The sequence below is a fragment of the Amphiprion ocellaris genome, chromosome 5, assembly GCF_022539595.1.
Source record: "Amphiprion ocellaris isolate individual 3 ecotype Okinawa chromosome 5, ASM2253959v1, whole genome shotgun sequence".
In the NCBI taxonomy this organism is placed as follows: Eukaryota; Metazoa; Chordata; class Actinopteri; family Pomacentridae; genus Amphiprion; species Amphiprion ocellaris.
In genome coordinates, this window is record NC_072770.1 from 33,209,665 (window position 1) to 33,233,138 (window position 23,474).

Consider the following 23,474-nt stretch of genomic DNA (forward strand, 5'->3'; position numbering starts at 1 on the left):
GGGGTGGGGTGGGGGGGTTTGTGATGGGTGAGAGGGGAAAGTTCAGAGGTTATAATTTTGTTGTCTTTGTGTAAAGGAGTGGAGCTCGATCTCACATCACTCTTCCCTCTTCCCCGAGTCCTTTCTAAACTCTCCCCCGGGTTTCTACCCTCCCGAACCTCTCCCCTTCTACCCTTACAACCCCAACCCTCCCCCCGATCACTTACCAGCGCACGAATCGGGTGAGTTTTATTTCGATGCTGGCTGTTTTTTTTATGTAAAATATTTGTTGTTATGATCAGAAGTAGCGGAAAGAAATCGCGCCCAGCAGCTAGCCGCAGCTGGTCTGGCGTGCTAACAGGCCGCATGATGATGAGCACGCAGTCTCCGTACGGAATGGTTCGGTTAGCTTAGCTAGCCACGGGAAGTTTAATTTGTATGCCACTTTAAAGAAACTACTGCCTTCTGTTCAGCGCTTTTACGTGATTAAAATAGGACCCAACTACCTTACCACGAGGGCGACAGATAATCAGTCAGCTGTTTGTAACGTTAACGAATTGAGCTAACTAGCTAGCCTTGCTAAGTAGCGCACGCATGCCCCATTCATTTCTCCAGCTCGGCGAGCAACCGAGATGCTAAGTGGCTAACAGACTTACAACTAGCTTTAATAGTTAAATGGTCGCACTCTAAACTAAACAACACCGCCAAAGTAAGCTATTAAGTATCTTCTTTTTTATACCGAACGCATTTGTGTATATGTTTTACGAAATATGTGTGTGACTGGTAATGAGGCGGTAATTGCCCGCACATTTGTTGATAAACTTGATTCACAGCTAATGATGAAGGCATCGTTAGCATACAAGCCATATGTTTTTCAGCCCGCATTCAGATGGATTCAACGCTAATTCATTTGTCGAAAGACGGATAACTTGGACTGGAGCAGCAGTGAGATGTTTGAAAATAAATGCACCCAACTAGCAGCATGTTGTTGGCACAGTAAAAGTAGCGCTTAGCATTTTTTCTTTATTCATAGTAGTACGCACCAGTATTATGAAGCATTAGCATAAACTGTGACCCAATGCATCATATACTTGTGTTTAGGTTTATATACACTACGGACGGATTAGTTGCCTTTTTGGAAAATCAAGTATAATCATCATGTATTTGCAAATTTGTCAATCAACCTCATACATTCAGCCAAAGGATGTACGAAGTCCGTCTTGACTGAATATAATGTGTTTGTTTGTCACGATTTGTAAGATAATTCAATTGTGTAAATGGGACCGGGAGGCTTTTAAGTACTTTATACTAAAGTATAAAGAGTCGGTGGCCTTGTAGTAAAGAAGTCTGCATCCTGCAAGAACATGTAGAGAAGGTTCAAATGATGTATTAGCCAATGGTACAATGTAAATACTATGAAGTATGCTATAAACCGTCATTTAATGCTATGGAGAGACATTTAATTTATACCTTGTTCACTATGTGTTGAGACAGCCTTAACATGGTGCATCTCTTTGTAGAATGTGGGTTAGTTACTGTGTCACTGTTCAGTCTTACCACATTATCATTCTTGGTGTGTAATGTGTGTTTTTTTTCCTGTGCCGCATAGATTCATCTCAGTGACCAAAGACCCCAGTTCTGTACTGACGACTGAGTTGCAGTTATGGACTCCGGTGTGATTGAAGGCGGACTCAATGTCACCCTCACTATTCGACTGCTCATGCATGGCAAGGTGAGGTCATCCATCAGCTGCTTGTGTCAGCATCCTAATAAAGTATGACGTTATATTTATGGAAATTAAGTCCCCACGGGACATATAAAGGGCAGGGATGAGTAGGGGTTTTGCCTTGATGATGGGATCTTGTCTCTGGAAGCATAGTAGAATGGTGTTTTCACTTCAGACTCTGTGGGAGCTCCCACATAAGGGACTGTGTAGGCCACACATCTAAATGTGTTAACACGTTGGTTATGTTGTGCTAAAACATAAATATGTACAGAGAGGAACATATTAACCCTGCATTGGATAATCTTTAAAAACCTACTGATCGTATGCGATTTCATCCAAGGTCTTAATATAGTCAATAGCACCATCTTGAGCCTGTGTTGGAGACAGAAATACTGCCTGTGCTAGAGAGCTGGGGTATTCGTGATGGATCAGCCAGCAATCAATTTAAAGACTACCAGTTTAAACTTTTGCAATGATGTTTGACCTATTTTGATCAGCAGGAAATCAGTGGGAGCATCCTTGTTAATCAAGCTAAAACAATCTTATCTCTTTCCCATTTTAGGAGGTCGGTAGCATTATTGGAAAGGTAAGCGTCTATGTAATAAATTTTAAAAAATTGATTGCCTGTAGTTCCTTGAAGATTTTTTGGTTTTAAATGCTAATGAATTTGATGGTTTCTCTGCTATTAGAAAGGTGAATCTGTGAAGAAGATGAGAGAAGAGGTCAGTCTTTTGTACGCATTTCTTTCCTATAATTTTGGTTAGCACAGAGTGTGTAATAGGCTACAGTTGTTAGATTTGCACAGTTTGTCATGCCATCAGCAGGCCTCAGATTGCATCTTTAATTCCTTGGTTTTCTCTGTGCCTGTAGAGTGGGGCTCGGATCAACATCTCTGAGGGCAATTGTCCTGAGAGAATCATTACTTTGGCAGGTCCAACCACTGCCATCTTTAAAGCATTCTCCATGATCATTGAAAAGCTGGAAGAGGTGGGTTTCGATTTCTGCTGACTAATTGATTTGCAGGTCAGCAGTGACCAGCCTGAACATAAACTGGATTAACTTAAGTCTTCATATTTTTGCCAGGATATTAGCAGTTCAATGACAAACAGCACAGCCACCAGCAAGCCCCCAGTGACCCTACGCATTGTGGTGCCTGCCAGCCAGTGTGGGTCCCTCATTGGGAAAGGTGGCTGCAAGATCAAGGAAATTCGAGAGGTATGCATAGTGAACAGCACGTTATGTAAAAAGCCCCCTAAAAAACAACAAAAAAACCCAATGTGAACTGCATTACCTTCAGCTTTAGCTGACTGGCACATTTCTAAAGTAATTCCATTATAGGGAACAATGTTGATATGCAACAGTTCGTGATCTAATTTCCCTCCATTTGTTCGTTCCAGTCAACCGGTGCTCAGGTACAAGTGGCAGGAGACATGCTCCCCAATTCCACAGAGCGGGCCATCACCATTGCTGGCACTCCCCAGTCAATAATTGAGTGTGTAAAGCAGATCTGTGTGGTCATGCTTGAGGTAAGTGGAAAGCAGTCAATCAGAATCAGAAAGCCGATGAAGTGGCAGTTGTCCACATGCATTTATTGATATGAGATATTGCAGGGTCTGAACTTTTGGCTGCTGTGTGTTCAGTATAGACAAGGCATCTCTTCAGCTAGTTGATATAATATTGTAATGATGTTGCAGAAACACTATAGGAAATATACAGGCTATTATACTGAAGATATCATTTGTCTTTCATACTGGCTATGGAGGGCAAAACTACTCTGCTAATATGACAACAAAGGTATTAATGTATTAACTCATACTTTGTCTCCTGCACAGTCTCCCCCTAAGGGGGTCACTATCCCCTACCGACCCAAGCCTTCAGGATCACCCGTCATCTTTGCAGGCGGACAGGTACATATCACATCTCAGACGGACACAGGATTTGTTTTGGGTTGCATTTGTTGCCACAGTTGTCTGTCATTTGAGTTTCTATCACTGAGATGCATATTTGATGATGCATTTTATTATGTGCTTGGGAATCTCGATGTGTCACGAAAGGCAACTTAACTCAAAATAAGATGATGAAAAATCCAGTGTTAGTACTGGTTTATGACTGGGAAAGAGCCTTGTTTTCTCTTTAATGAGTAGCTGTTGAAGGTATTCAAGTTTAGAAAACTGTTGTGACAAGAGCTGCCTGTGCTAATTGTTTGAAACAACTTTAATACTCTGATCAGAAAAGATCTGGCCTAAAGGCACTTTTTGTACAGGGCCTTGTCTTTGTATGATTCCCCAGAGTTTCTTTGTTTCGAGCGTTAGTTTTCAGAAGTGAGGTGGCCTATTTCCCACTAATGTTGGTCTAAACCAAAACGCTTTCTGGTGCTTGTTGGCCTAACATTATTGTATGTTACTAAATACTTTTTTTATTCTTTGGAGGAAAAAAAAATCTCTTTCTCTGATTTTTCTACTGTAATGTCTGCAAGGGTTTCTCTTTTCCCAGAAATGTGGAGACTTTGGACAAGACATACTTGTTGATATACTTTGATACCATTAGTTCAGAGGAGGCTTTGATCTGTTGGAGCTTTTGAGAGTTTCTTGTTTATCCTGAGTGACGTAGCGGGAAACCAAAGTCGCCCGACAACATCAGATGTGAGGCCTATGAAAGCTTTGTTTTCATTTGTTTCAGGCATATGCCGTACAAGGACAGCATGCGATTCCACAGCCAGATGTAAGTGCAGTAGAATTTTACATGACCCCCACCATTCCCACCCATAATTACAACTGTCTTCTCCCAAATTGTGTAGCCGCCCACGTGCCCATACCACGTTTCGTCTGTAACTGTAGCTAAACTTGCCCCTGTTTTTTTTTTCATTTTGCCCTCCTTTGACCTACTCATCAGATTTTTTTTAGAGCAGCACTACAGTACTTCATATTTGTATAGATCGTGCATTGACTGGCTGTCAGTTAATTAAGCTGACATTTGTTGTTTGCATTTGTCCAGATTCTCCACTGTTCCATGAATAATAATCGGTTCCTGCTGCTCACTCTTTCCTGTTTTTCCCTTTTGTGCTGTCTGTCTCACATGTCTTGTTCATTAGTCTGTCCTAGATAAACATATTCTCTTTTTTCCCCTCCCCTTTCATTACTACTTTGTTCTCTGGCCACTTGTCACTTGATTCAATTAATCTCTCTCTCTCTTTTTTAATGAGTTTCATTAGAAGCATTGGATGTGATAGACCATAAATAATTAGTCTTACCTACCAGTGAATATTGGCTTATACAGTTTAAAAATATGTTTGTTTTTTTTCCTAAGGCCCTTAAGCAGACCGATTCTATTTCTGCAATTAGCGTGTCATTGCTTAGAGCAATTTTTGTAAATTAAAACCAAACTGTTTTCATAAAAGTGAGACATAAACATAAAATCTTTTCCTTAACCCTCTGAACCCCAAAACCTGTTGGCGTGTTTGAAAGGAATTTTGCCAAAACTACAACTTTATCAGAGCCAGAAACTGTGGAAACAAACTATCATATTCTCAACCTTCTATGGGCCTCAAATTAATCTCGTGTGAGGTATAGTTCAGTCGGCAAACTTAACCAAGCGTATAATCGCAACATTCAATTGAAATCACTTCATTTTACAAGTCTTATTTCAAAATTTGTCCACAGTACGTTCTTTGTACTTCAAGTCAAAAAGTCTGAGTTCCTCAGCACAATGTTAAAGCCAAAAATGAATCAGTCACATGACAATAATTTAGGGACTTTTTGACTGATTGGGGCTGAACTGCTGGCTGTGTTGACACAGAGCGGATTTGAGAATATGAAAACAAATTAGTTGTATAATCTCTATCGTATGAAGAGCCACAATTGTTCTGACATTGGTAACACCTGTGGGTACTTACACAATTTTGCATGTGTTGTTCAGATTTAATTTTTCAAATGGCATTATAGCTGTATCATACTACAGGTGTCTCTTTGAGTTCTCTTTACTTCCAGCAATGGTGCTTCTGTTTCTACAGATGTACAGAACTTATGTTGCAGTAAAATATGAGCCCATAGTGAGTAAAACTTTGAGAAGAGATAATAGTGCCCAGGAATCACTTGGGGTTTAGAGGGTTAAGTGCATCCTTCCAGCTATAGTGGTGATTCTGGTACAGTGTGATGCTAAGTTGAGACTGTCTTCAGTTTATGTTCAGGTCTTGTATTGGTGTTGGTTAGGAAATCCCCTGCATATTGAGAGCTTCCTCCCTTGTGTATTGTGACTTTGCCCTGACCCTGAAGACTGCAAGAAAGCTTTACCAAGAGATGCAACCTGGAAGGTTTGGGGTACCCCACATAGACAAGTCATAAAACACACTGATTGTCAGACACCTGTGATCCACGTAGAGCTTTGTGAAAGGACATGAGATCTATACACCACAAAATTGAGTTGTGTGTGTGTGAAATCTTTTTTTTTTGGAGGTTCTATGTGTACCTGTCTGTACTGACTGTGAATTTTGTTCTGTTCTCCCCTCTTCCTGTGTTTCCCATTTCCTCCATCTCTCTCCCTGCCTCCTCTCTCACTCTCACAGTCTTCCTCTGCTGCTATCTCTCCACAGCTCACCAAACTTCACCAGCTGGCTATGCAGCAGAGCCCCTTCCCCATTGCACCAAGCAACCAGGGATTCACTGGTATGCAGCACAATAAGGCCCACTGGCTTTCAATGCAATGTTTTACCTGGCCATGCTCAAATCTTTTCATTTTTTTTGGATCAAACACATAATTACTGAAAAAAAGGAGGAAGGAAAAAGACACATTCACACAGCATGTACTGCTGAAGTTAAGAGCTGAAAGATAAACAGTTACTGTTGGCGGTAGCGATCTCACACACTCAGGAGATTAAATAGGTAAAATCTCATTTGTTGTCAGATTTACAGATTTAACTTGAATATCTGTAGAAAATAGGTGAGCTTTGTGAAATTCTTTTTTTTTCTTGAAACGGAGTGGTTTATGTAATGTGTGAAAGAGTCTGTTGCACATGGATGAATAACTACATATTTTAATAAATGTTCAGAACGTTTTATCTTTTAGAGTACACTGAATTGTCAGAAAAATGGAACCCCTGTGTGTTCTATTTTGTTTTGTACCCGACCGCATTATATTGAAAGCTGCATTTAATATTTTCATATCTGTAGCTAAAAAATCTTGAGTGTCACAACTTCCCTGTTGGCATTTGAAGCTTATTCACTCCAGTAACTTATATTTTAACGTAGTAATTGTTAGCTTTTATGCTCATTTGAGTGATTTTTTTTTTTCATTTTCTCTCTCAGGGATAGATGCTTCTGCTCAAACCAGTTCTCATGAGATGACCATTCCAAATGATGTAAGTTCTTCAAGAAGTTTGTTTTATCAAAGTTTGCCTTGTTAACTCATGCAATGTGCTTATTAATAGTATGTAAAAGGGGGACTAGACGGCTCCAAGGTCGTATTAAGCCTTTTTTGACTCCAGAGTGAGCTGTGTGAAATATGATTGCTGCAAGTGATATCACTTCAACAGTATGGGTTGACTAGTAGTGAAGGGTTGTAAAGCAGTGTGCTTACCAGACATCTGTAGCCTGCTCATCTCTGCTGGAGGCTTCAGTAGCTGCCACAAGAAGGAAGAATCAGTGGGATGAAAGTATCTCCTCTCATGCTGAACAGATTTTGATCTTTTTATATTTTTTCCGTCAATCATGAAACTGACAGTATTAAAGGAGCCCAATGCTAAATCTGTGGAGTACTCTTTTTATTCTGCTCCTGCTGACGACCTGCAAAAACAGCACTAATTGGTATTTGGCCACTTTGTGTGCTTAGTGTGATGTACATTTTTGAGGTGCACATGTTCATTAGATTCATGTCGTCTGACCTGTTAACTCTCACGTTCTGCACCTCCACAGCTTATTGGGTGCATCATCGGCCGCCAGGGAGCCAAGATCAACGAGATCAGGCAAATGTCGGGCGCCCAGATCAAGATTGCAAATCCAGTGGATGGGTCGACTGACCGCCAGGTTACCATCACAGGCTCACCTGCAAGCATCAGTCTGGCGGAGTACCTCATCAACGCCAGGTGAGATAATCCAGAAAAGTACACCAACTCCAAACAGACGATTGATTTAGTCACTGACTTCAGACAATCAGAGCTGTGCTGCATTTAGTTTCAATTAAAATCTAAGTATTTATCCTGCACTAATACAATTTGGATAAAATTGTTGTTTATAAATGTGTAAAGAAAGTTCGGCCTGCCTGAAAGTTTTGTTGTAATCCATAAAAGTAAAATAGTTTCTGTTCCTAAAACCATGCAAATTAATAACTCGTCTACCTGCATCGACTTTTATAGTTTGCATTTGTGTGCAGATCCAAAGGATTCAGTTAATGTCATTATTTACATCGTCACGTTGATGTTTGCTAGCTTTCTGTCAGTCTGCGCTTGTGTTGATTCCCTGTTTCTGCCCTTTTACTCCCACATCGATCCATCACTAGATGTGATTCTTTTCTTCTCTTTGATTTTGAATTCATACATTAACTTCCTAAGAAGCTTGTTGTCTTGTTGTTGTTTTGGTCACATCGCTTAGTGATTTTCCCCCACACCCCACCCCATCCCTCCTCCTACCCCCGACCCCTGCCCACCCATTGCTCACCAGCCTGCCCTGTGACCCATCCCGACTGTGTTGTCCCTCTCTCCTTGTCTCTCTTTCTACAGTGTAGAGTCCTCTAAACCTCCTCCCTCCTCCTCCTCCTTGAACCCTGAACAGACCAGCCTGTGCCCTCCCTCCACCTCTACTACTACTACTACTACCACTACTACTACTACTACTACCACCACCTCCTCTGCTGCTACCTCCTCCTTCTCTTCTTCCTCCTCCTCCTCTTCCTCCTGTGTGGTGCCCCCCACAGCCTCCATCCCTCTATCCTTGTTGGCTCCAGGGCCGCCTCCTCCCTCCTCTTCCTCCTCCTCTTCCTCCTCCACTGATTCCCTGCTCCCCAGCTCTCCTGCCTGTGTGTCGAGTCTCCTCAGTCTCAAGCCCCTCCCTCTCCTGGCCCTCCATGTTGTCAGCGGGGCCAGTAACCCCGCACACCCAATCCCCACTGAGCCCAAAATCGCCCCAGAGCTGGGCTCCAAGTCTAAAAGGCGAAGGCTCTCCCCTTACTAATGAAGGAAACATAAGTCATCTACTACTGAAGTACTGACAATGCTCTTTGTTGTCTGTACCTGCACTTGCTTTTGTATCTGGCTGTGCCATGCCACGCTTACTACAGAAAACAGCCCCTTGTTATAAAGCCAGAAAGCTGGTTGATGCCATATTTATAAAATAGATACCTGTAGCTTGATTTCACCTGTCTCCTAAAGAAATTACATGTTGAGTGCATTATATTTTTAAATGACTTTGAACTTAGCATGGACAGGGAATTATTTAGCTGATTTACTGAAGCATTTCTCTCTTTGTGTAAGCTCTGCTCAGGTAGCGGCTCTCCTTAAGATGTCACATTGTATTTATGGGAGTAGTTTTCTTCTAGTGAATTTTCAGTGACTGTTGTTAGCGAACATATTGGAGTGTATCATGATGACTTTTTTTGTTTATTTTGCTTATGTAAGAAACAACTGTAATTTCAATTCATAGTAACTGTCCTCAGGTATGAAAGCCACCGAAATAGCACATTAGGTCATGGTATTAAAAATTCTGAAACATTCATCTGCTTCAGCTTAACACGGCTTCATTAACAAACCATTAAAGAATAACTTGACATATTGCGCACTGTTGTATTTACCTTCTTGCAACGAGCTAAATGAGAAGATCTCATATATGCCTGTTTTAGTATAAAGCTAGAAACCAGTAGCTCATTAGCTTAGCTGACCATAAACACTGGAAATGGAGGGGGCAGCTAGCTTGGCTCTGATCATGGATAACCAAAATCTGCCTACCAGTTGCCAGGCAACCAGCAGAAACTGCAGGAAGTTAGTTTTCCCAGCCAAGAATTAGTCTACCACATGGCTTCCCTAAATACAGAAAATTGTCATGTATATATTTATTTGGTTTTTTTTGTACGACTTAGCAAGATGAAAATCTTAATTAGTGATCTTTAGAGGTGCTTGTACGGTCTTGTAAGTCTCTTATCTGTTAATTAGAGCTGCTATAAGAAATTTAATAGCTCGAGTCCTTTAAAAAAAAATACATTTTTAGTGTTGAAAATGTGCAGTTTGTCTATGTCATGAACGATAGTAAACTTAATAGCTGCAGATATTGACTGTTGGTCAGAGTATATAACTATTAGCAGACATCTGATTGGGCTTTGGACTTTTTTTCCCATTACTGTGTGATATTTTACATACAAAACAGCTCATCAAGAAAAGCCCCGACTGATCGATGAACAAAAATACTAGATAAATTTAGCAAATTGTTGTTTGCAGTCCTTCATAGGAGAGAGCCTCGCTTGCCGTTTCCTCTTGTTTGCGGTGTTGTCGCAAAGCTGAGCTTCATATTTACCCAAAAACGTGAGATGTTTGGATCTTCTCATCTAACTCCTTACTATTTCTTTAACGGAGCTCCATTGCCAAGCTAATAAAAATCAGTTTAGGTCTGACTTTGAACATTTATCATTGACAGTTAGAGCAGCCAAACTGGACTTCTGTCTGTTTATATATGAGAGCGTAATTTTCCTGGTTTATACGTCCAGATGATCTCCACCTAGAGAATTTTATTCTAATGATGTAATGTACAGTAAATGATGTTGCTTATCTTGTCTGTCTGATTGCATGCCTTACTCTCTCTCCCTCCCTGCTCTCCGGGTGTCTCTCTGTCTGTTTCTCCAGGCTTTCCTCTGAGGCCACAGGACTGGCAGCCAACTGATAAGACACTGCATCTGCACTAAATCTCACTTTTATATCATCGGCTACCATAAAGCAGTCAATGCAACTATCCAACTTAAGAGTTTATATATTATACCGCCTCTTCCTCATTTGAAATCATATCAACCGCCACTGATTTGATCCGCTGAGCTCATTATTTATTTTCTTTGTTTTGGTTTTAGTCAAAAGAAACAAACAATTCGGTTTTTAATTCCCTTTTTGGGTCGAGTTGGAGGTTTTAATGATTTGTGATTAGACTTTTTTTTTCTTTTTCTGACGGGTCTCTCGCTCTCTTCCCTTTTCTTTCTTTGCCATCACAGATGAGTAGAGTTGGAAAACTCTGAATAGGCATATAGATTTAGTTCTGTACAGTCAGTTTTTTTTCTTTCAAACCGAAAAGACAAAAAATAAAAAAAGTATCAACAATAAGAATAGAGTGACTGTTTTATTCTGTGTTTATATACGCCCCCTTTTTTTCTCTCTCCCAGTTCCACCAGTCAGTCTGTCCATTTCCTGTCCATACTTACTTGCTTTTAGTAAAACACAGCATCCTCCCCCCTTTTGTCACATTTTTCAATCGAAGTGCTTGTAACATGGATTACACTTGTGTCACTGATGAGAATACGTAGCTGTACATGCACTGTCACTGATTATATTTGGTTATGATGACAAATGTTCTAACACTCACAGATGAATTTATCCAGATAATTTAAGATGTGTATTATTACGCATGTCAGTTTTGCCTCCCTCTACATGTCATTCCTGTTTTCCCCTCTTCTCCTGGTCCTGAGATCATGTGTTGATATTTTGCTGGGATGGGAGGTTTTTGGGGGTTTGGGATCAGCTCAAGGGATTGGAAGTAGAGGGTTGCCCTCGCTTTTTTTGTAAAGACTGATATATATATATATACACTATTAAAAAAAAAAAAAAAAAAAGTTGGAATATTTGTTTTAAATGGAGGAAATATTTTTTTTTAACTACCAAAGGGGGATTAACTCCTGGACACTGACTGATCTGTCTATTAAATGTGATGAGGCTGAAACCTTTTATGCTCTGGAATTAGACAAAGAAAGGGTTGTGAGTTAACACTAGTTTCCTGCTCTTTGCTTTGCTCAAGTCAGAATTTATTTTATTTTTTATTTGCAGGAAAGAAAACAAAATAAACTTCTGTGCACGTTTTTTGAGACTGTAGACCTGGGTGCCACAACATTGTTTAAAAAAAATCCAGAAATAAAGATGTGAAATGCTCAAACCACAAACCATCTTGAGAATTTTGTCGCCGCCTAAAGGGTATTGCAAACACGAGTTGAGATTTTACAAGTTTGATTTTATTTTAAATTGTTTCTTAAATATATTTATTGTACAGTTACAATAATGCAGTATAAAAAGAAAACATTTCAGTCCATGTGGGGGTTGTTTCAATCGGCTTCACAGGAAACACAAGTACCTCCATGATCAAGACACTAGAGGGCAGTAGTTTTGCTTTTTGGCAACATTTTATCCTGCCGGAGGACTTCTAGCTTTAAATCTTGGGGGCACAATCAGTTAAAAAAATGCTCTATAAATGTAAACTTTAAAACATAACACCTGATTTGAAAAGCAAAAAAAAGCTGCCATTTCTAGCTTATTGAGTGCGACCTGATCAGTCGGAGATGAATGGAACGGGATGTAATGTGCTGTTGTACAGTCAGATTGAAGCATATTCAGAAGGCTTCTCAAGGGACATAAATGGATCAACGTCAGGGTTTTATATATTTTGTTATGATGGAGCCCTTGCACTTATGTGAAAAATGACCAACAGATGGTCTAGATTTCAGCTGGTGAGGACAATGTTAAGGTGAACGTTGTGCAAACTAATAAACAATGCGAGCTTGTAAAGCTTCACTGTCTCTAGGTTAAATTGGAAAAATTCTGCAAATAATAATGACAAGGTCCTGATTTTATGAGCTGGAAAATCTTCCAAGTTGGGGTTCAACATTTTATTTTTACTCCACTGAGTAAGCCAAAGAGTCTTGACTGACTGCTCTGTGATTTCATTTGCTAAAACCAAACTAAAAACCATAATATAGACTCAAGGGCGTTTGCATAAAGGGGACGCGTACTTTTAATTTGACTAAAATGATCTAAACTCACCATATCAGGCTATGATTGGGCTGAGTGAGACAGATAACAATGAATGTAAGCATATGTAATTTATTCTGAGATCTGTGTCGGTGTTTTGTGTCCCTGTCATACACATGCCTTCAGCCATTAAACTGCAGTGTTTAAGTGTCTGCCTGCAGTCTTTTGTTTGTTGCATTTCTCCCTCTATGGATGGATCTAACGTTTCATTTTGACTTGAATCACAAGCAATGACAGTGCTTTTTTAATGATATATACACCCCCAAATGCCCAGAAAGGGATTTTCAAACTGGTATTGCGTTTTAATACAGTAAACACTGCAATACTAAGTAAAAAGTAAAACAAAAAAAGCTTATCTGCCCCTTATGAACCCAGCTATGGAACCATGGCAGACATTTTGTTCTTTGTTCACATTTTGCTCCTCTTTTTTTTGTTTTATCCGTGTTTTGATGCTCATACATGAACAGCAGCTACAGTACATTCTACTACCATAAACTTCTCGAGGTTCAAATAGAATAGTGCCACCTAATTAGAAACATCAGCACCTTAAATTATACAATCTCACATTTTAAAAATTTGTTCATTTTACAACATCACATATTTACATTAATATCAAAACACAGGAGTAGAAAATGGAAACGGAATCCACGATGCAAATATAAATAAAAAATGTAAACACAAATGGGATGTAAACAATGCTTCAAAAAATGAATTCATTGTAAAATAACAATAAATTAATCTGTGCATAACGTTTTGAGAGGAAATGTATTATGACACAATGATTGAGAAAATCTGTACATTTCATAAATTTAGTGCGAGGAACAACATCAGTGGCTGCCCCAGACAGTTAAACTTTAAAATGTTACAGAAGCCCTGAAGGAAGTTCATGTTTTCATATGACACAATGTGAAATTAATGAAAATATGAAAGTATGTGACTTAACACATACTTTCATGATGGAGAGAAAAGTAAAAAATAAACAACGTGGAAGGTGATGGGAGACATTACTGGACAGTCTGGTTATTGGCCTCTATGACTGAGGCCTCTTGCTGAGGTGTCCTTTGATGTTTTTGCAAAGCTGACCTTGCTATGGAGAGAACACACAGGGGGCTGTTCTGTCAGCTCGGCGAGTGCCACAATTCAGTTTCACATCCCTGTGATGCATTTACTTCAAAAGAGAACAGGATTTTTTCTTTTTTTCCCCCTCTCAGGATATCAGTTTTTTTAAAATACAGACCTTTTTTGCCTGCCTTTCTGCAATGTCCCTGATCATGCCTCTGGGTTGTCTAAGGTCTGTTCGAGGTATTCAGAAGCCAGATCTGTGGGTGTTTGAGTGGGTTGAGGTGTCAGGTTTTCACCAGCTGGTTGGAGGTTGGCAGGGCTCTGCACTGCATGAATGATCCAACTCTGCACTGTCACAGTCTGAGTCATCATACAGGCCCTGGTAGGGAGGAGAAGCATGAAATACCTGAGTTAGAACAGATTCTTTAATAGTAGTGTAGTGTTAGGTTGCCATGTTGTGTATGTTAGTATCTAACAGTAGTAAATATTTGTTTAGCAACAGTAGCATGTTGGTACACTGTTTACACTGCCGTTCAAAAGTTTGGAGTCACTTAGAAATGTCCTTGTTTTTGAAAGAAAAACCGTTTTTTCAATGAAGATAACATTAAATTAATCAGAAATACAGTCTAGGCCAGGGGTAGCCAACACGGTGCCCGCGGGCGTCTGGTTGCCCGCAGAGACCATGTGAGTTGCCCCTGACACGTGACATGAAATTCCTTATAAAAAATATAGTTGCTGTCCTTTTTAAATAAAAAATACTTAAATTAATGCAAATTTTAAATTACAATATTTATTTATTTAAAAAACAAAAATGTCTTCGGTGTAAATGAACTTCAACCTTGTCCGAGTCAGAGTTCACTGCGCATGTCAAACCACCACGTCACTCTTTGCTGAAGCTTCCGGACGCAGACACTTTGGGAAACTACATGTGGTTTTTACCCCCAAAACATGACAGAGAAGTGAAAGAGAAAACACTATTTTCACGATGACTGGGAGGAAGAGTTCTTTTTCACGACAGTGAAAGATAAATGTATGTGTCCTGTTTGCGGGGCGACTATTGCGTCGGCAAAGCGGCACAATGTGGAGAGACTACGTTAGCCGCTACAAAGCTTCCATGCTAACTAGCCATGCTAACTAGCCACCTGGTAGCGCACATAGACTGTATGCGCACTACGGACAGGAAAACCCGGGACTTAAAGGCAACTTTGGCATCTACTACTCGGGGAAAAGTTTCTTCGTGGAGAAAAATGTACCATTAGAAAAGCTTGTTTTAATGACGATGGACGAGACTCCTCCATGACGGGTCGCCATGCAGGCTTCATTGTACGATGCAGAGGTGATCCAGACTTCCCAACATTCCTACATTACCACTGCATCATTCACCAGCAGGACATATGTATGTACAAAAGTGGCTGGATTTGATCATGTGATGACTCCTGTCATGAAGATCATAAATGGTTCCAAAGCCAAACAACCAGGACATTGAAGGTGCTGCTGGAGGAGCTGTCAGCTGAACATGATGATCTGTTACTACACACAGAAACCCCATGGATCAGCAGGGGACCAGTTTTGCAGCGTTTTTGTCACTGTTGGCCGAAATCAAAGAGTTCCTGCAATCCAAAGGGGAAGACACCTTGCTGCTTGAGGACACTGAGTGGATTCTTGCCCTTGCATTTCTGGGCATCACTGGGAAACTGAACTATCTGAACTGTGAGCTGCAAGGTAAAGGTAAGACATGATAAGCTCTGCAATGCCAGGCTTCCCACTAACACACATTTACAGACAAAGAAAGAGGTAACATGTTGTCATTCAAAACACCGTGCCATTACACAAAAATGTGAAAAATAATTTGTTGAAAACATGTAATGATTTGTTGTTATGATCTGTTAAAAATGTTGCAATGCTGGTGAAAAATGCTGGTGATTAGTACTAATGTGATAAGATTCATTTCAAAATGTGAAAGAGTTGATTTTTTTTCTTACATAACTGATAATTTGTACAAACATGGGACAGAGTTCATGAATTGTTCAAAAATGTTACAAAGGTAGTGGTTTGCACAAATGAAGCCTGATTTGATGACAGTTAATGATTTCCTAAAAATGATAGAAGTAACAATTTGCCCAGAAATGTAACTGGTGTGATTTTGAACAAAATGCTGCAAATATGCTGATTCGTACAAAACTGCCAAGAAAGATATTTACCAAAGTTTCAGAGATGGGATACCTCTGACTTTTAAATATTGGAACAGATTTCCATATGTGTGTGTGTGTGTGTGTTTCCTACCGTCATTGTTGTGGAAATCGTTGTTAATAATTATTGTAAGGAATAATTAACATAAATGTGATCAGACAGTCTCTTTACATATTATTTTCATTATTATTATTATTGTTTGAAGATGATGGCGCAAGTTTGCTATTGAGGAAGTTTGTATCAAACAAGGTGCCCTTCGTACTACTCAGTACCCTTGAAGTTGCTCTCAGGTTCAAAAAGGTTGGTGACCCCTGGTCCAGACATTGGTAATGTGGTAAAAGACTATTCTACGTGCAAATGGCTGGTTTTTAATGGAATATCTCCATAGGGGTACAGAGGAACATTTCCAGCAACCACCACTCCTGTGTTCTAATGCTACATTGTGTTAGCTAATGGTGTTGAACGGCTAACTGATGATTAGAAAACCCCTTGTGCAATTATGTTAGCACATGAATAAAAGTGTGAGTTTTCATGAAAAGCATGAAATTGCCTGGGTGACCCCAAACTTCTGAACGGTAGTATATTTAAGCAGCTGTTCTGTCTCTGTCTGTTCATCCACTCTTCTTTAATTTGTTGCCTACCTCATAATTACGGTCGTTAGAAACGAGCTGCGTTTTGACTTGTTGCAGAATAGCTTCCTTTTCAGACAACCCGTCAGAGCCCAGTTGGGTCGGGTCAGATGGGTCAGCAGGAATCTCCGAGCCCTGAGACAGCAGGTCGTCGCTCTTGTCGTCTAGACGTTCGTCGGTGTTGGTGCTGACTACGTCGGGTGTGCCGCTGTGGGAGTGGTCAGTAGTGTTTCCCTCTTCACCGTCCGAGACCGATAAGTTCTCTGAGCTGAAGGTTGACAGGGACTGGCATTTGGTGATGCTCACAGGCCGCCTGAGTGTGTGTAGAATAAGACAGAGGGCATGTATTAGAAATATTCATAAGTAAGAGACTAAAAGAATTGTGTTGAAAAATGACCTGGACAAAAATTATGTGACACTAGTCATGATAAAAAGCTAAATTCCACATCTAGGTTTCTTTCTTCTCAGTCACATTGTGCATAACAGTGTGGAACTTACAAAGTCACAACGACACATATTTACTTGTGCTCTAATTCCATACTAAATGCAAGGGAGTGTCAGTGTGAACTGTGCTCATACTGGAAAAGTGGCAAAATAAATGATACTAAACTAAAATATTCTGAGTGCTCTGTTGATGTACATTATGGTGCCAAAAAATGCAATGCACAAAGGAAATGTAGGAGCTGTGACAGGCAGGGAAATTACCAACTTTATGTGGTGATGAGCTCAAATCAAGGAAAAATAAACATTACATTCTAAGTCTCATTCTTAAATTTTATTGGCAGTAACATTTTCATCTATTGGCTTTGGGGGGAAAAAAGGAAGTTTAATTAGAATACTTGTGGATTATTTCAAAATCAAACACTGAAAACTCTAGACTAAAAAATGGACACAGTCACAAAATTTGGAGTTTTACAAATATTTTTAAATACATCAAAACATATTTAATGCTAAATATGCCTTTTTGCATTTACAGTGGGTGAAATTAAATTAGCCTAAAAAACAGTACTGGGACAAAAGACAGGTGTATGCTATGCATTCTACAACGTGGAGTGTTGCTTTTGTTGTGACTTTTTTTAAATTAAATGTGATATTGCCAGAAATTGAAGGCTATTTTGGAGGAACTGCTCCTGTTCGAGGCCATCGTGACTCAACATTGTTCTTCTTTCCTTGCCACAAAGTGGAGCTCTAGTCTAAGGAGCTGTGTGTCAACCAACATTTCTCAATTTTAAATTGCCATATTTTAAAGGTAAAATCAAAATGTAATCAGGTGATACTTGACAAACATTAATGTTATTTCACAGTTTTTCTAATGTAAACTGGGATCATTATAGTGACTTATTTTCTATAATCTCTTTATGTAATCCTGATTACAAGTAATCCTTTAGAACTCAACCCTGCCCGTTAGAATAAAACTTTGAAGATAGATGATTTATTGTGTCGCAGCGCAGGTGTTTTCAGTTATCGTGCCTGATTAACTCTCTGCTCAGGCTGAAAATGGATGCAGAGAGTGGAAGGCACGTCAGTGTCTGGTTATGTGGGGATTTGAAGTGTAATTCTGGATTTGTGTTTGTTAGATCAACATTTAAATGTTTCGTATGGATGCACATATGGCATCATAAATACAGTAAGTGTTAGATTAAACCCCTGAAACACTTATCTCTATCAAAGTTACATATTTAGAAGGAGAGGAAATGCTCAGAGACATGGTGTTGACTGATTATTTCACTCATGATACACTCTCCAGCACTTAAAACATCATATGTGCATGTTAATACGGTAAAGCCATGAATTTCACTGTAGGAGGTCTTTAAATAAATATATTTGATGTATTTAACTCTTCTTACCGTCTCCTTGGCAGCTCCACTTCACTGTCCACTTCTCCTTCCTCTTCCTCCGAAGACACTCCACGTCTCTGTGGAGGAAATTATAAGAAGTTATGTTTCAGTGTACAATAGTTAGACTTACACCTGCCAAGATTCCTGGGATTCACAAGTCTGAAGTTTTGGATTGTCCTTTGAACATATTTACACTCAGAACATTGAGTCTGGCATCTGTATAAGTGAGTTTTACCAATAGAGTGATGGTGTTTGTATTCATCAGGTTAAAGATCAAACGATTTTGACTTCTGGACTTTCTCAGTTATACAATGACATCATCATAAGGCAACGTTTGTACTCATGTTTGTACTGATGCTGATTGGTGAATTGGTACCCACTTGTTACCAACTGCAGCAACAAATGAAATCAAAATGGTTTGATTTCCCCGAAGTATTTCCCTGCTAATTAATCTTTGCTCCCTTTCAATGTATGAGTCAAAGTGATTTTGTGGAACTGGGTCACAAGAGAACAGTGAGTGCTGTTGGAGTCTCACCTGACTGCGTGTGACTGCCGCCCTGTAGAGCAGTGCTGCAGGTGTGAGGCGTTGACTCCTGGGTGAGCGCGTGATCACCGTCCCGTCCTCCTTCTCCTCACCCTCGTGGGGCACGCGAGGGTTCCCCAGTACAGACGTCCTCCCTGCGGCTGCTCCTCTGCCACACGGAGAGTCAGGACTGCTGGAGAATGGAATAGATGCTGCATCCTCGCTGGGCGTGTCGCTGCGTGGAGGCGTTTCTGCCAAGTCATCAGCCCCTAAACCCACGTCGGGCCCCTCCTCAGGCCCTCCAGTCCTTCTGCTCTCTCCCAGCCCAGCTGAGGCGCTCTGACTGCCCGCTCTGTCGAGTCCCTGCCTCAACTGCCCCATCCTCCGGCCTTCAGCCTCCAGGGTGGTTGAAATGAGGTCAGGGCTGGAGGAGGACATCTTCTTGAGCAGCAGGTCATGCTGCAGGCCCCTGAGGGCTGCACTGGGGTCTAGGTGGTGCTTGCTGCTGGAGACAGACGAGGTGGCGTTGACCATTGCTAAAGACGAGGACAGAGTGGCTTTAAGCTGAGCTAAGTCTCCACTGCTGCCCTTGCCAGCCTTCCTGTAGCGAGGTTTTCCTCGGCGTGAGCGGCCAGGGGAGGTAGAGCCTTTGTTGGGGATTGTGACCTGGGTCACAGATGAGTCCAGTTTTGGGAGGATGACCTCTGACTTTAGTAAGTCTGGCCTGGAAAAGTGAGAAACAGAATTAATTAAAAAAAAAAAACAAGGGGAAAGGATAAACTTGTTCAACATGTATTAATTGTTAGATAACTTGGTTATTCATCGCCTACATTCTTCACCATTAAAACTACAGGATTAGACTAATGATATTCTCCTTTTACAATATGCTCTGTAGCACTTTCGAGCTTAAAGAAGAGTGCAATAATGTCTCAATGCTGTGCTTTTGATTGTTTCTGCACAACAATGAAGGTCTATGATGCGTTTTAACCCTTTGATGTGTGGTGTGGGTCAGGAAATACCCATTTTCCATTGGATTTGGTCACTTTTGACCCAAATTACGCATCAAAGGGTTAAGATAAGGATACATGTTGCAGGAAATAATAATTTGGTATATGTCCAAGCAGGTCATTTTCTCTATGTTTTCACACATTTAATACATATGCTGAAATATACATTAAAAATAGCTAAAATATAATGGTGGTTATTTAGTGACCGTGTGTGTAAATGTTTGCAAAAACCATATTAATAAACTGTACTGATGACATATGCATATAAGAAAAGACCATATGGGTCAGTTAGATCTTTGGACTCATGAAACAGTATGTGAAGTCTGAAACAAAGCATATAAAAATGATTGTAAGTCCTCCATGCATATTGTGCTCGGTAGGCCAATGTCAACATTAAGGTCACAAGATAAACCCAAAAGAAAGATCGTACAAGGTTTGAATGGAAACAAAAGCCTGCTAAGAAGAGACCTATGTTAGGGAGATAACATCATATTCAGCTGATCAAGTCATCCTCATATAAATGCTGTAAATGCAGATAACTTCCTCCCTCGCTGTCTCACCTCTTGCTGTGTGAGGGAAGTTTCTGAGGTACGTTGCGTTTCTTCATGAGTTTCTCCATCGAGTTGGAGGAGGCTGACTGTCTGGAGCTGTGGTGCTTGAAGCAGCCCGGGTACTTCTTGTCCAGCGAATGCTCCCTCCTGACGTTTAAAAACAAAGCCAATACTCATTTAATGGCTGTCAATTGATTCTCAGCATGGCATAAGAGAGCACTTTGTTACATGCAATGGCCTTGTGTGACTAGATGTGGGCCATTCACTTCACATTTCAGATGAACTTGTCCATGCTCTTTCATTACAAATACACTACTTAAACAGCGCTGATGGATAAAAGCTATTAGCGCACAACATTCCAAACACTGAAGCCTTCCTTTCCTAATTTCACAGTTGAGCACAACATGGTGCCCTAGGTCTCCTATAGCACTACAGTGTGTTTTAAACTTTATCTTCTGTTTCTAATTTGATCATCCGCTACTTAAAAACAGAATAAAAGAACACAGTTTTCCTACTTGAGCAGCTCTTTCTCTTTGATCTCCAGCTGTAGCATGATGGCATTGAGTTCCATGTAGAGATTATTGGCTCTCTCCAGTTTCCTCTCATAGTGCTCCCGGATGTCCAAAGCATGTCTGAGTGGAGGGGAAGGATGTAAATATGCAGACACGCATATTCATTTACTACAACTACTACCATGATTCTGATTGCAAAACAGATTTAGCTATACCTGGAAACTAATATTTAACTACCACAGTTGTAGCTAGATAACAATTCAACATCGCTGCAGAAAGGACCACTACTAAAAAGCCTTTCCTGCTCCTTGCAATCATGCTGTAGAGCGACTTCCCTGTGCGAAGAGATGTGTCCTGTGACGACATTTTTTATCAATTTTTCTTTGTGAACACTACTATCTTGCATTGAATTCGGTCTAGTATAATCTTTGGGTCTTCAGTGTTCAAGTCTGTTTTCTGCCAGTCTAACCTGAGTTCTTCTCTGCGTCGTTTGATCAGTTCCTCGTCCAGCCTGTGAAGACACGTCCCCTCAGACTTGATCTTCTCAAAATGGTGCCTCACCTCATCTCTCCACTCCGCCTGGCAGGACACAATAAACCCATCCATCAGAACAGCTCCTCAGACCTGTGCACATCTCACAATTTTACAGATAAAAATGTCTTTGTGGAGAAAAGGATTCAGTTAGTTTTAAACTGCAACTGATGTCCTTTTCGTTTAATATTACAATACCACTGCTCTTGCCAGTACTATTGTTATTACCTCCAGCCGTAATGCTGATTCATTTGCACAGTTTTTGAAAAAATAAACATATAAAACACATTTTAGAAAATTTGACTGCAATTACTTATGGAAAACGTATGCATCATTAAAAATAGCAAAAGCTGACTGGAAAACCAGTATGATCACCAAAGTGAAATCACCCAGAAATCACTAGCCCATTCTAAAAGACAATGTCAAAAAAACAAAAAAAATTATTATCAGATCACTTGGAGGTATTAGCTCCATTTCTGTAACTATCTGAGGAAATACAGCAGGAGACCAAACCTGCCTCACCATATAATTAGAATTTAATATTTTAGCAGGTTTTTTCAAGTGCCGTCCCATTTTCTAAGCACTTGTGTTTATCAGATTTGTACACTTGGAAAATGCAGCCATTCCTGTATTTACCACTGAGATAATTAAGTGCAGTTCAAGTTCATTTGCATAATATTAGAATCAAATTATATATCAGCACTGAGAGTTCATCGCACCTTAATCACTTAAAAAGAAGCTCTTTATTTGCAGAGTGACTAAAGTTCCTTTCTATCACTGAAACAAAACCCATTAGGATGTCAGATGATGATCAATACAGAAAAACTAAACATGAACTGACATGAACACGGATAAATAAATAAAAATGCAGTGTGAGCATTTTCTTGCACACAGTGGAGCATGGCAGCTGTTATCTGATACCTGTCATATCAAAGGACAAAGGAAGTCAGATTTATGAGTGTGTGCATGCTCACGCATGTGTATGCGACTCCCGGGTGTGTATATATCTATCTGGGCACGAGAGACGCTCTTCTTATTAAGCTAATGGACTCTGTGCACACTCTTCCATGTCTCCAGTCCCCTCTTTCTCCTCTCTCTTTGGTCTCTGCTCCCTACCATTAAAGCAATCAATACACTCCAGCAGCAAATACTTCTTTCTACCGTCACAAGAAAAATCCATTATGAGGCAGAGGGGAGAGAAGGTGGGGATGGTTGCAAGGGGGGGAAGGGGGACGGGACGAAATAAAGCATCAAGGATAAGTGGAGAGAGTGAAAGAGGTTTTGCATCGTGAGACAGAACTGATGGGGGGGGAGCAGTAGCGGTGCTGCAAAAATGAAATAAAATCTTATTTACTTTGTGTGTTTGTGTGCACAAGTGTGTCTCATGATTATATATGCTTGAGTTGTAAATGGATTCGTGGTCCTGCATGGCTGAGCAGAGACATATCTTCCACACAATTACTACTTTTCTAAATCTCCTGACCTTCATGTGCTTGGCTGCTTGTGGAGGTCTGACACATTCTCCATGTACTTCCATCCCCCACCCAGCCACAGGTAGACGCACAGCCTCCTTAATCACAATGTGATGGAGGCAGAGAAAGGTTCTTTTTCTTTGACCCCAAATCAGCACTCACATGTGTGTCAAGGAACAAAGACCGAGGCACCAACAGAAATATGGTGTGATTGAAAGGACAGGTATTATTAGTGAGCTCCCCAGAGGCCTGGACCTCGGTGCCGCTGCACACTCTGCTCTGCTCGTAGTTACTGCAGCAGACTGCAAACAAATGGAAGTGGCTTGACTATTAGTAATGCTGGCTGCTGCTGATAGGTTTTCTGCTGAGAGACACACAGAGCGTATGTATACTTCATCCAATGTGGATTTATTTATCTACAGCAGCTAAAATGAAGCTTCAAATTAGTTGAGTACCTTCTTTTTTCGTCGTCCTGTTAT

General features: G+C 40.4%; 2 protein-coding genes across 9 annotated transcripts in view; one reads left to right on the forward strand and one right to left on the reverse strand.

Annotated features, from left to right (window-relative positions):
- Positions 1–60: 60 nt before the first annotated feature.
- LOC111583778 (poly(rC)-binding protein 2) lies at positions 61–11,818 on the forward strand. 7 transcript variants are annotated; one of them, XM_055010552.1, is made up of 13 exons: positions 62–221; positions 1,589–1,711; positions 2,268–2,291; positions 2,395–2,427; positions 2,576–2,692; positions 2,789–2,920; positions 3,103–3,231; positions 3,538–3,612; positions 4,385–4,426; positions 6,267–6,366; positions 7,006–7,058; positions 7,612–7,781; positions 8,415–9,462. In XM_055010552.1, the coding sequence occupies exons 2-13, from the start codon at positions 1,643–1,645 to the stop codon at positions 8,863–8,865; spliced, it is 1,395 nt and encodes a 464-aa protein (XP_054866527.1). In that variant the 5' UTR covers positions 62–221; positions 1,589–1,642; the 3' UTR covers positions 8,866–9,462. The 7 variants fall into 7 exon arrangements, with proteins under 7 accessions (XP_054866531.1, XP_054866527.1, XP_054866529.1 ...); XM_055010554.1 differs by having other exon boundaries at positions 6,294–6,366; XM_023293012.3 differs by lacking the exon at positions 8,415–9,462 and adding an exon at positions 10,524–11,818 and having other exon boundaries at positions 65–221.
- A 47-nt stretch (positions 11,819–11,865) lies between these two features.
- The window catches only part of LOC111583777 (mitogen-activated protein kinase kinase kinase 12-like), a 30,102-nt gene continuing 18,493 nt past the window's right edge, over positions 11,866–23,474 (reverse strand). For both annotated transcript variants that reach the window (XM_023293011.3, XM_023293010.3), the window contains exons 8-14: positions 21,462–21,571; positions 20,996–21,112; positions 20,490–20,627; positions 18,935–19,646; positions 18,409–18,476; positions 16,574–16,874; positions 11,866–14,121 (exon numbers count right to left, since the gene is read on the reverse strand). In XM_023293011.3, coding sequence (XP_023148779.1) covers positions 14,035–14,121; positions 16,574–16,874; positions 18,409–18,476; positions 18,935–19,646; positions 20,490–20,627; positions 20,996–21,112; positions 21,462–21,571 — 1,533 coding nt within the window. In that variant the 3' untranslated portion in view covers positions 11,866–14,034. The remainder of the gene's footprint in view (positions 14,122–16,573; positions 16,875–18,408; positions 18,477–18,934; positions 19,647–20,489; positions 20,628–20,995; positions 21,113–21,461; positions 21,572–23,474) is intronic.

Bases quoted from the DNA above. Each gene is read 5' to 3' on its own strand.
- LOC111583778 (XM_055010552.1), top strand. From the start codon at position 1,643: ATGGACTCCGGTGTGATTGAAGGCGGACTCAATGTCACCCTCACTATT. The intron at 1,712-2,267 runs GTGAGGTCATCC...TTCCCATTTTAG, and splicing joins GACTGCTCATGCATGGCAAG to GAGGTCGGTAGCATTATTGG. The intron at 2,428-2,575 runs GTCAGTCTTTTG...CTGTGCCTGTAG, and splicing joins TGAAGAAGATGAGAGAAGAG to AGTGGGGCTCGGATCAACAT.